The 16388-nt window shown below is 38.2% G+C and overlaps 1 protein-coding gene across 2 annotated transcripts in view; it reads left to right on the forward strand.

Moving 5' to 3' along the window:
• LOC128241405 (uncharacterized) overlaps positions 1 to 14225 on the forward strand; it is a 43111-nt gene extending 28886 nt beyond the window's left edge. For both annotated transcript variants that reach the window (XM_052958319.1, XM_052958321.1), the window contains exons 19-25: positions 488 to 603; positions 958 to 1110; positions 1353 to 1449; positions 8416 to 8612; positions 8845 to 9007; positions 9977 to 10086; positions 12312 to 14225. In XM_052958319.1, coding sequence (XP_052814279.1) covers positions 488 to 603; positions 958 to 1110; positions 1353 to 1449; positions 8416 to 8612; positions 8845 to 9007; positions 9977 to 10086; positions 12312 to 12917 — 1442 coding nt within the window. In that variant the 3' untranslated portion in view covers positions 12918 to 14225. The remainder of the gene's footprint in view (positions 1 to 487; positions 604 to 957; positions 1111 to 1352; positions 1450 to 8415; positions 8613 to 8844; positions 9008 to 9976; positions 10087 to 12311) is intronic.
• The last annotated feature ends 2163 nt before the right edge of the window (positions 14226 to 16388 follow it).

The following is a 16388-nucleotide window of genomic DNA, read 5'->3' on the forward strand; positions in this document are numbered from 1 at the left end:
CAGAACTTCCACCTGTTACCTTTTCAAGCTGTACAACACTAACAGATTAACTAGTTGTGGTTTGCGAATTCAAATGAATAAGTAACATAATAACTGGTAAACTAGATAAGATCCGTTTTACAGATAATCTATGAATGCATTTTTGGCTTCTTTCAGTAGCAAGTTATCTAGTTATGGTTTGCGAATCTAACTAAGCGAGTAACACAAGGACTGGTTAACTAGTTAAGATTCGTGTTACCACTTATCTATATGAATGCATTTTTGGCTTCTACCAGTATAGCAGGTTAACTAGTTATGGTTTGTGAATTTAACTAAGTAAGTAACTGGTTGACTAGATAATACACTTTTTAAATTTGCCTTCCCAAAACCTACGCCAATCCCCATTAAAATATTGCCACAAATAGTCATAAGGTGTATGTTACAGGGGTTTAACAAACTATTAATCAGGAGTTAAGTAGCATGCAACTGACTACCAATCATGTTACAGGTTGTGCGATGCCGTTTCTGATGGACTTTGTTGGGACGGACGGTGGGCTTGAAGAGCGACCAGAAGAGATATTCATGATGCGGGTACACAAACAAAACTTCCTCGTCCTCGCTAAGGTACATGCTTTGTTTTAAGTAATGTTTTGCGGGCTTACTTATATTTACACCAATAGTTCGTTATTTCATTTCATCTGTTTCTATGTTTGGCAAAATCATATATACAGTACACAAACGTTGTTAGTTCACTAGTGTTACTCCGTGTTACTTATCCTGCCACGTGTAACAATGTGTTTCTCCTAACACGTGTTGCCCAGTGTAACAGATGTAGCTCCGTGCCGCAGGTGTAGCTCTGTGTCACAGTTGTAGCTCCGTGTCACAGTTGATGATCCGTGTCATAGTTGATGATCCGAGTCATAGTTGATGATCCGTGCTACATGATGCTCTTTGTCACTTAGTTACCTCGCGTTATAGGTGTTCGTGCACAACATAATTGGTGGTGAGGCTAGGCGGATATCCCAGCACCGCGCCATGAAGGACCCTCGATTCCTCGATTTTTTCTTCGACTATCTCAAGGATCAACCAGACAGTCGGAAGATCATCCTTGCGCAGGATAAACACACCACGGTAAGTTTGTGGTGCAGTTTTGGACACAAGTTAACAAAATTTCTAAAAGGTGGTTTGACTATTGTTAAAATAATCAATGTAACTCCTCATTCACACATTGTTAGAAAGTGATCAGTTAAGTACTTTCCCGTGAAACAAGGACACCTTTATGTTCGGAACCGGTCAAAAGTAATTTGTATCGTTTTATACTATGGAAGGTCGAAAATTGATACTATCTACTCTAACTCCCTCCGTCCCTGTAGGACCCAATGGACCAGAAGCGGAAAGTAGGTCTGCTCTACGGCGCAATAGACCAGGACGTTTCCGACTTCTCCCTCGTCTCCGCCATCCTCAAACTCGGTAAGCTAAATAGGCTAAAATGTAACTTAGCAAACACTGACAGTTACCAAACGTGTAGCCAAGAGAAACACCGCATATAGTCGAACCCCCTTGGCTCGAACTCTCTTGGCTCGAATTCCTTGTCGGCACGAACTGAATTAAAAGGAACGATTTCTTTAACCTGGAGATAAAAATTCCCGCTTGGCTGGAATTTTTCGAGGCTCGAGGTATTTTCGCCGGTCCCTGGGAGTTCGAGCCAACGGGGTTCGACTGTATATTTCTATAAAAGTTTTCTTATCATTATGCATTATAATTTAAAAACAAAAACACAAATTACCTACTCATTTCTGGAAAAAAATATAAATAGTTCGTATAACATCCCTTCAATAAAAAAGTCACCAAATTTAGCCCGAAAACCTCAAACTCCGCTCAGTGTTACTTCCCGTATAGTAAAGAAATCTCTGCCACCATGCAAACCATAAATACTTAAAATATCAAATCAGTAAAGACTGTTAATTATATTTACTTTGAATAAAAAATAGTATTTCAACCTCAACGCCCCTTGAATAATTGAAATTTAAAAAACACTATCCAAAACAGAAAGAAGAAAAAAAACATTCAAGGGAGAGTACTGCGTATAAGATAGAGAAAAACTAGTTCACTAGTCTAGATGATTCTGATGAAATGATAAGTAAGCCTGTTTACATTATTGTAATGAGGTGTTGTTGTTTTTTGGTTTGAGTTGTTTCAAAAACGTCTCACGAACAGCCCATGCGATTCGCAAGAAAACAAACGTCCGAAAAAGCCAAGAATGGTCACGAAACGCCGCAACTAGAAGAACAGTATAAAAACATTAAATAAGAGTTAAAAAGGGTGTGTTGGACCTTAATATTCCCAGATCATTTTCTTCACAGGTCTGGGAAAAATATGACCCTATTCTTTACTGTTTCAAACTGTGACATATATGATTGACCAAAATGGTGGTAAGCAAGAGAATCATATTCTTCACAGATTTTGTCGATGACATTGCTGTTTGATAAATTTGATATAAAAAATGTAATAATAATAAAAAAATAATGAAATAAAAGAAGAAGAAGAAGAAGAAGAAGAAGAAGAAGAAGAAGAAGAAGAAGAAGAAAAAGAAGAAGAAGAAGAAAATCATCATCAACAACAACAACAACAACAACAACTTAAAACTACGCCTTATAGAAAAACAATAAAACATATTCTTACAACAACAATAACAACATCACCACCACCAATTCTTAAAACTATATTTTTCTCTATATTTATCTTTGTCGGATTGTGTCCCCGAGGGTGGATTGTTACACTATCGTACATGCTCGACCATATCAGACAAGCTCGGAACAGAACTATCTTTAAACCAAAGCTCTTCTAGCACTGCGGTATTCACTGCTTGCCCGAAATTTAGCCGTGAAAAAGCGTTGAAAATACTTTTTTCCAATAAATCTGTCTATGCCAACACAACTCACGACAACAAACACAATGTCATCTACCTTTACCAGGCATACTACAACTATTTCGGTGCCAACAAGAACCAATACTATTCCTACTTATATCACTAATAGCAACAACAACAACAGAAACGACAACAACATAATCAACGATTCTTTTTGACTAGAATATATCCGCATACATGTATATAAACAAAATATATATACAATACTGGAAAAAGCAATCTGTGACACATGAGACTCAGTTGTAAAATTTACTTTTTTTGTTTAAAAAATGATCTAATTTTTGACCTGTAAGGGATGTGATTTCAAGGTACATAAAAAACCGGCTTCGATCACAAATTTCCAGGAGCTGTGATATATATATGTTCGAAATGTGTGACAAATGAGATCTTATTTTTCCCAGCTGAGAAGAAAAGGATTCTATTTTGCCCAGGTGGGAAGAATATGATCTGGGGAAAAAAAGGCCTTACAGGGGTTCATTCCACTAATTATACCCTCCTCTCACACAACGACAATATATTGGCCGTTCACATTGGAATTGAAACGGATTACCGCTGTGACGTCTTTAAAGCTGCACTCACAAATAAGATTTACCGATGACGGTAAAGTTGGAAGGTAGTTGGTAGTTGGTAGTTGGGGATTCGAATAATGAACTACTTACCAGTTGCCAGTTGGGGATTCGAATATTCAACTACCTGCTAGTTGCCCGTTGGGGATTCGATAAACACTGTTTTAATTCACTTTTATTGGTATATTCGCCAGTCGGATATTCGACCATTTCCAGTCGATTATTCGCGAATGTTCAACTGCAAACCAGTCAGTAGTTGGGGATTCAGTTTATGTCTTTATGTATGGTTTTAAAGGTCACATATGGGAAAATTAATCGCCAAATGTTTCTGTATACATGGACACATATGTTTCTTTACGACAAGCACTGTTTTAATTCAATTTTATTCGTATATTCGCCAGTCGGATATTCGTCCATTTCCAGTCGATTATTCGCGAATGTTCAACTGCAAACCAGTCAGTAGTTGGGGATTCAGATTATGTCTATATATATGGTTTTAAAGGTCACATATGGGAAAATTAATCGCCAAATGTTTCTTTATGCATGTACACATATGTATCTTTGCGACAAACACTGTTTTAATTTACTTTTATTCGTATATTCGCCAGTCGGATATTCGTCCATTTCCAGTCGATTATTCGCGAATGTTCAATTGCAAACCAGTCAGTAGTTGGGGATTCAGTTTATGTCTATATGTATGGTTTTAAAGGTCACATATGGGAAAATTAATCGCCAAATGTTTCTTTATGCATGTACACATATGTATCTTTGCGACAAACACTGTATAAAATCACTTTAACTCGTATATTCGCCAGTCGGATATTCGACCATTTCCAGTCGATTATTCGCGAATGTTCAACTGCATACCAGTCAGTAGTTGGGGATTCAGATTATGTCTATATATATGGTAGATGCATAAAGAAACATTTGGCGATTAATTTTCCCATATGTGACCTTTAAAACCATATATATAGACATAATCTGAATCCCCAACTACTGACTGGTTTGCAGTTGAACATTCGCGAATAATCGACTGGAAATGGGTGAATATCCGACTGGCGAATATACGAATAAAAGTAAATTAAAACAGTGTTTTTCGCAAAGATACATATGTGTACATGCATAAAGAAATATTGGCGATTATTTTTTTCATATGTGACCTTTAAAACCATATATATATATATATATATATATATATATATATATATATATATATATATATATATATATATATATATATATATAATCTGAATTCCCAACTACTGACAAGTTAGCAGTTGAATATTCGCGAATAATCGACTGGAAATGAACGAATATCCGACTGGCGAAAATACGAATTAAAGTAAATTAAAACAGTGTTTTTGTCGCAAAGATACATATGTGTACATGCATAAAGAAACATTTGGCGATTAATTTTTCCAAATGTGACCTTTAAAACCATACATATAGACATAATCTGAATCCCCAACTACTGACTGGTTTGCAGTTGAACATTCGCGAATAATCGACTGGAAATGGTCGGATATCCGACTGGCGAATATACGAATAAAAGTAAATTAAAACAGTGTTTGTTGCAAAGATACATATGTGAACATGCATAAAGAAACATTTGGCGATTAGTTTTCCCATATGTGACCTTTAAAACCATACATATAGATATAATCTGAATCCCCAACTACTGACTGGTTTGCAGTTGAACATTCGCGAATAATCGACTGGAAATGGTCGAATATCCGACTGGCAAATATACGAGAAAAGGTAATTTTATACAGTGTTTGTCGCAAAGATGCATATGTGTAGATGCATAAAGAAACATTTGGCGATTATTTTTCCCACATGTGACCTTTAAAACCATACATATAGACATAATCTGAATCCCCAACTACTGACTGGTTTGCAGTTGAACATTCGCGAATAATCGACTGGAAATGGACGAATATCCGACTGGCGAATATACGAATAAAAGTAAATTAAAACAGTGTTTGTCGCAAAGATACATATGTGTACATGCATAAAGAAACATTTGGCGATTAATTTTCCCATATGTGACCTTTAAAACCATACATATAGACATAATCTGAATCCCCAACTACTGACTGGTTTGCAGTTGAACATTCGCGAATAATCGACTGGAAATGGTCGAATATCCGACTGGCGAATATACGAATAAAAGTAAATAAAAACAGTGTTTGTCGCAAAGAAACATATGTGTACATGCAAACATAAACATTTGGCTATTAATTTTCCCATATGTGACCTTTAAAACCATACATAAAGACATAAACTGAATCCCCAACTACTGACTGGTTTGCAGTTGAACATTCGCGAATAATTGACTGGAAATGGTCGAATATCCGACTGGCGAATATACGAATAAAAGTAAATAAAAACAGTGTTTGTCGCAAAGAAACATATGTGTTCATGCATAAAGAAACATTTGGGGATTAATTTTCCAATATGTGACCTTTAAAACCATACATAAAGACAAAAACTGAATCCCCAACTACTGACTGGTTTGCAGTTGAACTTTCGCGAATAATCGACTGGAAATGGTCGAATATCCGACTGGCAAATATACGAGAAAAGGTAATTTTATACAGTGTTTGTCGCAAAGATACATATGTGTAGATGCATAAAGAAACATTTGGCGATTAATTTTCCCACATGTGACCTTTAAAACCATACATATAGACATAATCTGAATCCCCAACTACTGACTGGTTTTCAGTTGAACATTCGCGAATAATCGACTGGAAATGGATGAATATCCGACTGGCGAATATACGAATAAAAGTAAATTAAAACAGTGTTTGTCGCAAAGATACATATGTGTACATGCATAAAGAAACATTTGGCGATTAATTTTCCCATACGTGACCTTTAAAACCATACATAAAGACATAAACTGAATCCCCAACTACTGACTGGTTTGCAGTTGAACATTCGCGAATAATTGACTGGAAATGGTCGAATATCCGACTGGCGAAAATACGAATAAAAGTAAATAAAAACAGTGTTTGTCGCAAAGAAACATATGTGTTCATGCATAAAGAAACATTTGGCGATTAATTTTCCCATACGTGACCTTTAAAACCATACATAAAGACATAAACTGAATCCCCAACTACTGACTGGTTTGCAGTTGAACATTCGCGAATAATTGACTGGAAATGGTCGAATATCCGACTGGTGAATATACCAATAAAAGTGAATTAAAACAGTGTTTGTCGAATCCCCAACTGGCAACAAGCAGGTAGTTGAATATTTGAATCCCCAACTGGCAACTGGTAAGTAGTTGATTATTCGAATCCCCAACTACCAACTACCAACTACCTTCCAACTTTACCGTCTTGATTTACCGCAATTAATAATTTTGTTTTGATTTTCCAAAAAGGATGAATACATCTCAAATACAATGGGTCTTATGAAGGATACCGAGTTTAATTTAAAAGAAAGTTATTCCAAAAAGGATAAATACATGAGTCTTATGAAGGATACCGAGTTTAATTTAAAGGAAAGTAGCATTGAGCACGGTGTTTCTACCTTATGAGACTATAGTAGACCACAGTAAATCTTTTAGCATTCACCAACCATTTAATATTTTTGCGATTTCTGCTATTAAATACACGGTTATAATCTTTTTGTTAGGAATAAATAGTTTCCAGTGTACATAATGAACCAGTAAGCATTTTCTTAAATGTACCTATCTATCTCCAAAACTGGCGATCGGCACTCGGAAAACGATGATGAATACCCTTCGTTGACCAACACAAGGTATCGGATGAGATTTACACTAAGAGAAGGGTATTAAATCGTAGTTTTGAGTAATTAAGTTTATTGAGTGAGTCGGTATTAGCCTTGTAAGAACGTGCATTGTTTTCACGAGATATTTTAACCGCGGTGGTTTTGTCATAGCGCCAAATTAAGCCGAGATTGGGCCTTATATAGAGTCTCTGGGGTGCGGGGGCATTTGGCCGGGGTTTAACCATCAGTTCGTCCCCGGGGATTTTACCCGGGGTTGGCTGGACCGAAAGTCAAAGTCCCGGCTATTCCCCGGACCTTGGGGGGGGGGGGGGAGGTACAAATGACTGGTGCATTATATCCTGGTTTAACGTGCACCAGTGTATAGCACTGTCACATAGGCCTTCATTAACGTCCGTACCGGATTACTATCTTACGGATCCGCCATACATAAAATACATTAAACCAGATTTAACATATAGATATATACCTCGATTGAAACATTGATCTTCCAATGGAAATATGTCCAAAAAGTAATGACCAAAAACACACTCTTTATATTACTGAAATCTTTATTAACTCTTTGTGAAAAAAAAACATTAAGAAGTTAAAGATTCTTATTAATTCACACGTGTTGTTCACACATACAGTTTACCTGGCAAAGGATGCATTGCTCAAAGACAAATTGTTTTGAAGTCTCTATTGCTCTATATCTGTGTATAAAAGTTTTGACACAAACATATTTGAACTTTTTCACATGTAATATTAAAAATATAAATGGCCGATTGGTCTCGGAAATCAGGGTCAGAAATGTCTTCATGATGAGGCCGATTTGGTAAGGGTTCGATATGCCTGAATTTTTGTTTAAACATCACAATAGACTATTGCTAAATATAACTAAGAATTTAAACATCTGGCCGTAATGTCTGGAAACAGCCTAGATATAAACGATAATCACAATATGCCTTTTTCCATCCATCGAGATTAAATTTTTGAGTGGAATTTTGCTAATTAAAAGAAACAACATAAGCCTGTTAAGCTGATTTTTTTGTGAAATTGGGCCAAGAAATCAATTTTCTTTCCGTTTTTTGTTATTTGTATGTTTCAAATAATGTTCTAAGTTGAAGCAGAATCAAAGTATTTTTGTGATGTTGGGGTCTGTTATCTCGTAATATAATTATCGTTTGACTGCTTTTGAAGGTGCGCATACATCTAATGATAGTGGTCGGGAGCAGTGGTGTCGTGGGGAGCTGCAGGCTGCCTTGTGTCTTGCGGTTACGCGCGGCAGCTACGAGGTGTACAAGCTGCTGGCGGACGCCGGAGTCGAACTTCCGGACGCCCTGATGGAGGAGGAGCAATATCTCGTGTCTGTGAACATCGTCAGGGACATCCTCTCCGTGAGTGATCTTCTAAAGTGTCTAAATATTCAACACAGTTAAACATTGCTAAATATAGATAGCATTCATTATGTATGGTGTGCTTTTATTCAGACCCAACTGTATACCTAAAACTAAGAGCGTATTTATCGCCATATGGCTGCAGATGCGGTCTGCAGAGATCGTTGGATGTCTGCAGTAACGATCTAAAAATTGTTGTCACTGATATTGTTTAATGTTCTTGTTGTTGTAGAGACGATACTGGAGTGACGAGCAAAAGGACGTGGCGGTTGTTAAGGCATCCCGGGGCCGGCACGCGGAGAGTCATGAGGTGGTGACGCTTCTGCTTCAGGACTCTGCCTCCCCCAACTCCATCCGTGCCGGAAGCACCGCTCTCTGTGAAGCAGTCAAGTCAGGTACGCATCCCCGACGGCATTGAATCGTCGTTGACGTCGTCGTTATAACACTTATAAAGATATGGTTTACTTAAGAACAAATCAATTTCAAATGTGCAGTATTACATACTGATGCCAATAACAGTTTAAGCCATGGGGAAATATATCCTAAAATTTTACCTAGGGACCTAGTGTTTACCTAAGGTACCCATATTCACAAATGTTCAAGACAACAATGTAGAAAACTATTCTGATTAAGTTTTATAACAGTTGGATAAAACAGGTCTATTGACTAAATATTTCCTAAGATTTTACCTAGTGACCTATTTTTTTTAACTGAAATGACCCATATTCACAAATGTTCAAGACAGGATGTAGACAAGAATTCTGAGAAACTTCTATTACATGGCAAAAGAACTTTAGCTCAGACGTGTTTTCGCCCGCCCGCCCGTTTTTCGCCATTCTATAATCCGTATTCCGGATGAAAAAAAAACCCGGCTAAAACGAAAAACAGGTTTAAATGAATCTTCATTGTGATCCATGGTTATATTATATATATTTGAAACGGAAAATGAAAAATCGTTTTTCTATTCAGTCATAAAAAAACGGCATATACACCACTGATGCCATTATCAATCCAACCTTGAATAAGGGATTTGGCCGGTAATAATTGTGCAATTAAAGCTGCACTCTCACATATTGAACGTTCTAAAAACATTTTTTTGTCTTGGAACAAACCAATTTTGATGAAAGTGCATGGAAACCAGTAAGACTACTGACAAAAAAAATAGAACGCAGATTTTTACATCTAAGTTCAAAAATTGATGTTTTATGCATTTTTCAAAACGATTTATCTGTGAGAGTGCAGTTTTAACACTACAGTAGCACTTTGTTTAATAGTAAGTTTTATTATTTGGGCCATATCCCTGTGTTGCCAATAACAATATTAAAAACAGTGTTGTCGATGGTAATTTTAATTCGTAATTTTAGGCAAATTAAAGAACGTTCAGCTTCTGTTGTCGAGCGGCTCGAGCGTGGATGACCGTGACGGCTCCCAGCAGACGCCGCTACACCATGCTACAGACTGGAACAACATCGAGGTACGGGCTGGTGTATCAATAAACTTCCTCATACAATCTTTGATAGGAAAAGGTCAGTAATTGATGCTTTGTAGCGGATGTTTTGACTGGGATATTCCTTATAAGAAATACATACTTCAACTTAACTTTTACTTCCAACTTTTTGGAATTTTCCAGATCCTTTAAAGGAATGAAATGCTAGTTATACTTAACTTGTCATAAAACAAATATTTAACTCACTATTGCTGTCAGGAGTGTGTATTTTTCAAAACCAATACTAGTATAATCGAGAAATAAGAACAAGCATATTTTATTCTTGCAGATGCATGCGAAGCACTTAGTGAAAGCAACGCATGTTTTCACGAAAAAAATGCTTATTATAAAGGTTTTAGATCAATAATAAAAATTCCTAAATATTCTATATTGCAAAATAACTAAAGTGCTTTCTAGTATTCAAAGACAAAACCAATATATAGAACCTAAGTTTAGAAAAAAAATGCGTTTCATATTAGAGAAATAACTTCTCAAGATATTGCTGAACAGGTTGAATCTACTTGACCTACTTTCATGTTAACAGTCATCCTCAGCACCCCAGCGTATCATAACCTATATGATACCCTGGGCAAATCAGCTGTAAAAATATGTACTCATGAATAAATAATAAGGTGAAATCCAGCCGCTTGATTGGTCGCATGAGACATACCAACGGGCGTAACGAAGTGGTGTAAAACAAACAATATGGTAATACATCCACTGAAAACCAAAGCTAAGAAATATAAATGCTCTTAATATATATGTTAACGACGCCCTTATCGACAGTGTAAAGATATTGCTTGGAACTGTTATGGATTATCTTAGTTACAGAATTTTCAAGTTTTGCAATGTTTGCAAGAACATAAATACAAACATAGCCCTACTATAAGGCCTCAACTTCAGTTGAACAAATGAGAAGACCGTTTTATTATTCATATACATGTACACTTCAAATGCTTGACTATTGTTGCAGCGTCTGGATAAAAAAAATAAGCAATCGCATGAAATTTTTTAATTATGCTGAAAAAAATCTCCTTTTTCACCCTACCAGAACTTGATCACATGACCTGTTTGAAAAACTAGAGTGGCTTAAATTTGAAAATGATGTTACAATTATCAAACAGCTGTCTTGGTATAAACATCATTACATAATCTTACACCGAGTTGCATACGAAATATATTTACGATATCATACAACTTACAGATCAATTAGGATCAAGACAAGATATTGCTCATATTAGATAAAAGACACAATACAAGAAACACTCGTTTGCATACTTCACTGGAAATGTTTTGAACTTTTTACCAGGATATACGTAAATATTAAACAGTAACAACATAAAAATTACGAAGCCCGCTAAAAGAAATTCTTTTTACGTCAATTGCAGCAGAACTGAACAAATAAATGCGTTTTGTTCACATATAAAAAATAGTATGACATGTGTTTTTAGAAATAATGAGAATGAGCAGTTACCTTTATTTGAAGTCTTTGTGGAGACCAATCACTTAATCAAACTCCGGTAGTAAAACGAAGGCGGGACTCTTTAAGCAGCATAGACTGCTCTTTTAAAATGGTAAAGAAAAGTTATCCATGTTTTAAGTTTCCTTTGAAGCAAAATGTTGCTTTCCAACATAGCATTTATGGCGTTAATTATCACGTGGTATTCATACACTGTTAATGTGTTTGTTTTGGACAGACATTTGTCATCATTTAATTATTGTTTCACTGCAAGAAAACGAGCATATCTGATAACTGATATTTTTTGGTGAGTGTTTACAAATGTATCCAAAGTGCCTTTAAAGGCGATGCTTTATTATTAAAAAAAACATATTGTATATTTGATTTAGTCTTTAATTAAGCATTTTTTGCATCTCATAAAAGCCCCGCCACTTGGCGCATTTTTTATTTGTCGTATGTCGCCTAATCATTTAATGGATTTTTGCATTGGCGCATTTTCGTGGCGTGAACATGTGAAATGACTTCATCAGGCGCCAAACTTAAATTACCTGGTAGATTAAAAAGTATATAAAAACAATACCGAAGAAAAAAACAAGAAAATCAAAAAAGGGAGATATAACAGGAGAATGCCAAATAATAAATGCATAAACTAGTTTATTAGCAACGCATTCGTCCAATTCGCCGAGAGTCAATATCAACTCTTGTCTCTTACGTGAATTTAAGCGTGGACGTGAATATCATTTCTCCATTGCAGGTTATTAAGGTGTTGTTAAAGAAGAACGCGGACGTGAACGCACGGGACGCGCTGGGTTTCACGCCGTTACTGGTTGCGGCGGGCTGGGGCCGCGAGACCGCCCTTGAGCTTCTGGTCGCGCGCCGCCCGAACGTGCTCGCCATGGACGACCAAGAGAACACAATCCTCCACATCACCGCCGCAAACGGTCGAACAGCTGTCATGAAGATGATGTTTGATAAGTATCCAAAGGAGATGGAGTCTATTTTAATTGCACGAAATCGCCACGGATGGACACCTCTCGACTTTGCGCTCCGCTGCGGCCATCTTGGTGTCACGCGACTCCTGATATCCACCATTCTCCGGAAGACGGGCCTGAAGGCCGACGCGCGCACATCATCACGGACCTTCGTCCACACACGCTTCTTCGTCGTGAAGCTAGAGGACTTTAGCGCGGACGAGCGTTACCAGTACCGCTTCCTGAGCGAAGGAGTAGGCCGCACATGCTTCCAAATGCCGCGCTGCACATGGTTCATTCAGGCTGGAAATAGAGACGAGTACGAGGAGGTGCGCCTCTTCGCCCTCAAGTACGAGAACAAACTACGACAGTGCTTAGCTAAATCTTAGTCTGTATTTTGTTAGTGACTGGTAAATGCTTTCAAATGTTCGAATATACGTTTCGCCACATTAGGCCCAAAGAGCATCAAAGATTCCGTTAAAACTCTAGTCCCTACAGGTATGTGTGTGCATCTTTGTCAATAGTGTTTCTGAGTTTCTGAGTTTCATTTCTAATAAGGGTGGCAAGTTGCCATGGTAACCAAGACAACAAACAAGATGGCTGCCATTATAAATATCTAAGCATATTTATTGTGTATGACTGATCTTAATATATTTATTCTAATTATTTAGCACAACCATGTATTGACTTAACTGCGTGTAGTTAGTTACGTGGTGTTCTCGGTCCGCACCATGTGTTAGAAATTTATGCCACCATTTCCATATACTACCAGACTTTACCAAGCATTACAACTGGTATATAACTGTTGAAAACCTAAATTGTTGACAACTTAAATAATTCATTCACGGCCATTATTATTTAAATCATCAAATTATATTAATTGTTGTTGTTGTTGTTTCTTGTTGTTGTTTTAAAAATGTAAAAGGAATAGTAAACTTTACATCCGAATGAAGTGGTGTTGCAATATTGGCTGGTGTATCTTCAGAAATATTGGCATCCGTACATAAATTGCTGCAAATAGTAAAGGCAATACATGTTGTGCTAAATACATAAATTGCTGCAAATAGTAAAGTCAATACATGTTGTGCTAAATAATTACACTTAATATAGTTTGACTAGTCATGGGCTCAGAAAATGGCGGCTTTCTTGGCTTTAGTCTTGATTAACACAGTAACATACATGATGCCAACTGTCCCGGCACCCTCGAAAAAAAGGAACTTTACCCAAAACAAATGTACCCAGAAACGCTCTGGGCAAAGAAAACACACCACTACCTACATGCTCTGTACTCAAAACGCTATGTACGTGTTAAATATGACTATGTGTATAGTATTAATCATGGTTGTGGCCTAGGACTGCTTTTAGGAAAACAATATAAAGCAAAGTTGTAATAAAGGATGAACATATCAACTTTGCTTGTGACATTTGCTGAAATGCTCTTTTTTTCAAACATGATGAGGTAAACTAAGAAGCATCACTCATTTCCCTAAACACACTATATACAGTGCAGTGCCGAAAGGGAGTGAACATTTAACAGCTCTTTCGTCAAACAAACAAGTAAAACTTTAAGGAAATTGTTACCCGTAAAATAACTGGAGGCTAATGATTAAGTAATGCTGCCAATCGGGACCAGCAGATGTCAAATGCAACAACAAACAGCAAAAAATAAAATACATCAGCAACCCCATAACTGCGTTCCCGAGTTTTTGCTGGTACTTTTGATGTTTAGCCTGGGTTTCATGTGTAATAAATCTTTTCAGAGTTACTTACTTTTAAGATATAGCTACTCTTTGAAATGCTGATAGTGAAGCCATCGGCTGTCCCTGAATCAGACGCCGGGCTGATACTGAAGCCATCGGCTGTCCCTGAATCAGACGCCGGGCTGATACTGAAGCCATCGGTGATACTGAAGCCATCGGTTGTCCCTGAACCAGACGCCGGGCTGATACTGAAGCCATCGGCTGTCCCTGAATCAGACGTCGGGCTGATACTGAAGCCATCGGTTGTCCCTGAATCAGACGCCGGGCTGATACTGAAGCTATCGGTTGTCCCTGAATCAGACGCCGGGCTGAAACTGAAGCCCTCGGCTGTCCCTGAATCAGACGCCGGGCTGAAACTGAAGCCATCGGCTGTCCCTGAATCAGACGCCGGGCTGTTACTGAAGCCCTCGGCTATCCCTGACCTGAATCAGACGCCGGGCTGATACTGAAGCCATCGGCTGTCCCTGAATCAGACGTCGGGCTGATACTGAAGCCATCAATTGTCCCTGAATCAGACGCCGGGCTGTTACTGAAGCCCTCGGCTGTCCCTGACCTGAATCAGACGCCGGGCTGATACTGAAGCCACCGGCTATCCCTGAATCAGACGTCGGGCTGATACTAAAGCCATCGACTGTCCCTGAATCAGACGCCGGGCTGATAGTGAAACCATCGGTTGTCCCTGAATCCGACGTCGGTCCATGCATATCTATCTGCCCTAAGTACTCCTAAAATCAAAAAGAGTCATCTGCTGGTCAGGCCCAGCCTCCATGTCAAGTTTGATGATCATAGGTCCAGGCATTGTTGAGATATCACTGGGAGAAGATTTGTTAACTTTTTCGCGTGAAAGGTCACTGTGACCTTGAACTTTGACCCGATGACCACCAAAATCAATACGGGTCATCTACTGATCAGGCCCAACCTCAAAGTAAAGTTTAAGGGCCTGGGCCATAGGTACAGGCATTGTCGAATTAACACTAAGACAACCTTTTATCATTCAAGGTCACTGTGACATTGACCTTTGGCCCGATGACCCAAAAAATCAATAGGGGTCATCTACTGGTCAGGTCCAGCCTCCATGTCAAGTTTGGGGGCCATGGGTGCAGGCATTGTCAATTTATCAATCGGACAACCTTTGATTATTCAATGTCACTATGACCTTTACCTTTGGCCCGTTGACCCACAAAATCAATAGAGGTCATCTACTTGTCAGGCCCAGCCTCAGTGTCTAGGCGTTGTTGAGTTATCACTCGGACAAGCTTTAAAATCCTTTTACAATTTAAGGTCACAATGACCTTGACCTTTCACCCGATTATCAATAGGGGTCATCTACTGGTCATGCCCAACCTTCATGTCAAGTTTGGTGACCATGCAACCAGAAGTTGTTAAGTTACCACTCGGATAAGCTTTGGTCTACCGACGGACCGACCGACATGTGCAAAGCGATATACCCCTCTTCTTCGAAGGGGGCATAATAACAGTAGCAGAAGGCTAAATACTACAAACAAGCATGGCAGCTGAACAAATATGAAGCTAACAATAGATTGGTAATGGAACAGAAGAATAAACTAACCAGGACTATGATTCAATCACTTACGCAGTATTTCCAGGTAACATGCCACATATAAAAGCATGTAGCTGAAGCGGATAAAAAATAAATAAATGCAAACACAAATTTAATATAAAAAAACACATAAAAACACATTCGTGTATACCCCAATACCCCATCAGTGCTGTGTTGACAAAACTAACCAGGATTACAAGCAATGCACTTGCAGACCCTTCCACTCCAAGTGGAGATAATACTTTTAAATTGATTGAAATTTGAATAGGATCTGAAGTGATCTGGCATCGAGTTCCACAGCACTGGTGCTGAATACTCGAACGATTTTTTTTCAAGCCATCAATCACCTAAGATAGCGCGGAAGACGTGATTCACCTACGATAGCGAGGAAGACGAGGAAGCCGTTATTCACCTACGATAACGCAGAAGCCGTGATTCACCTCGGATAGAAAGGAAGCCGTGATTCACCTCGGATAGAAAGGAAGCCGTGATTCACCTCGGATAGAAAGGAAGCCGTGATTCACCTCGGATAGAAAGGA

This window comes from Mya arenaria, chromosome 7 (assembly GCF_026914265.1).
Source record: "Mya arenaria isolate MELC-2E11 chromosome 7, ASM2691426v1".
NCBI lineage: Eukaryota > Metazoa > Mollusca > Bivalvia > Myida > Myidae > Mya > Mya arenaria.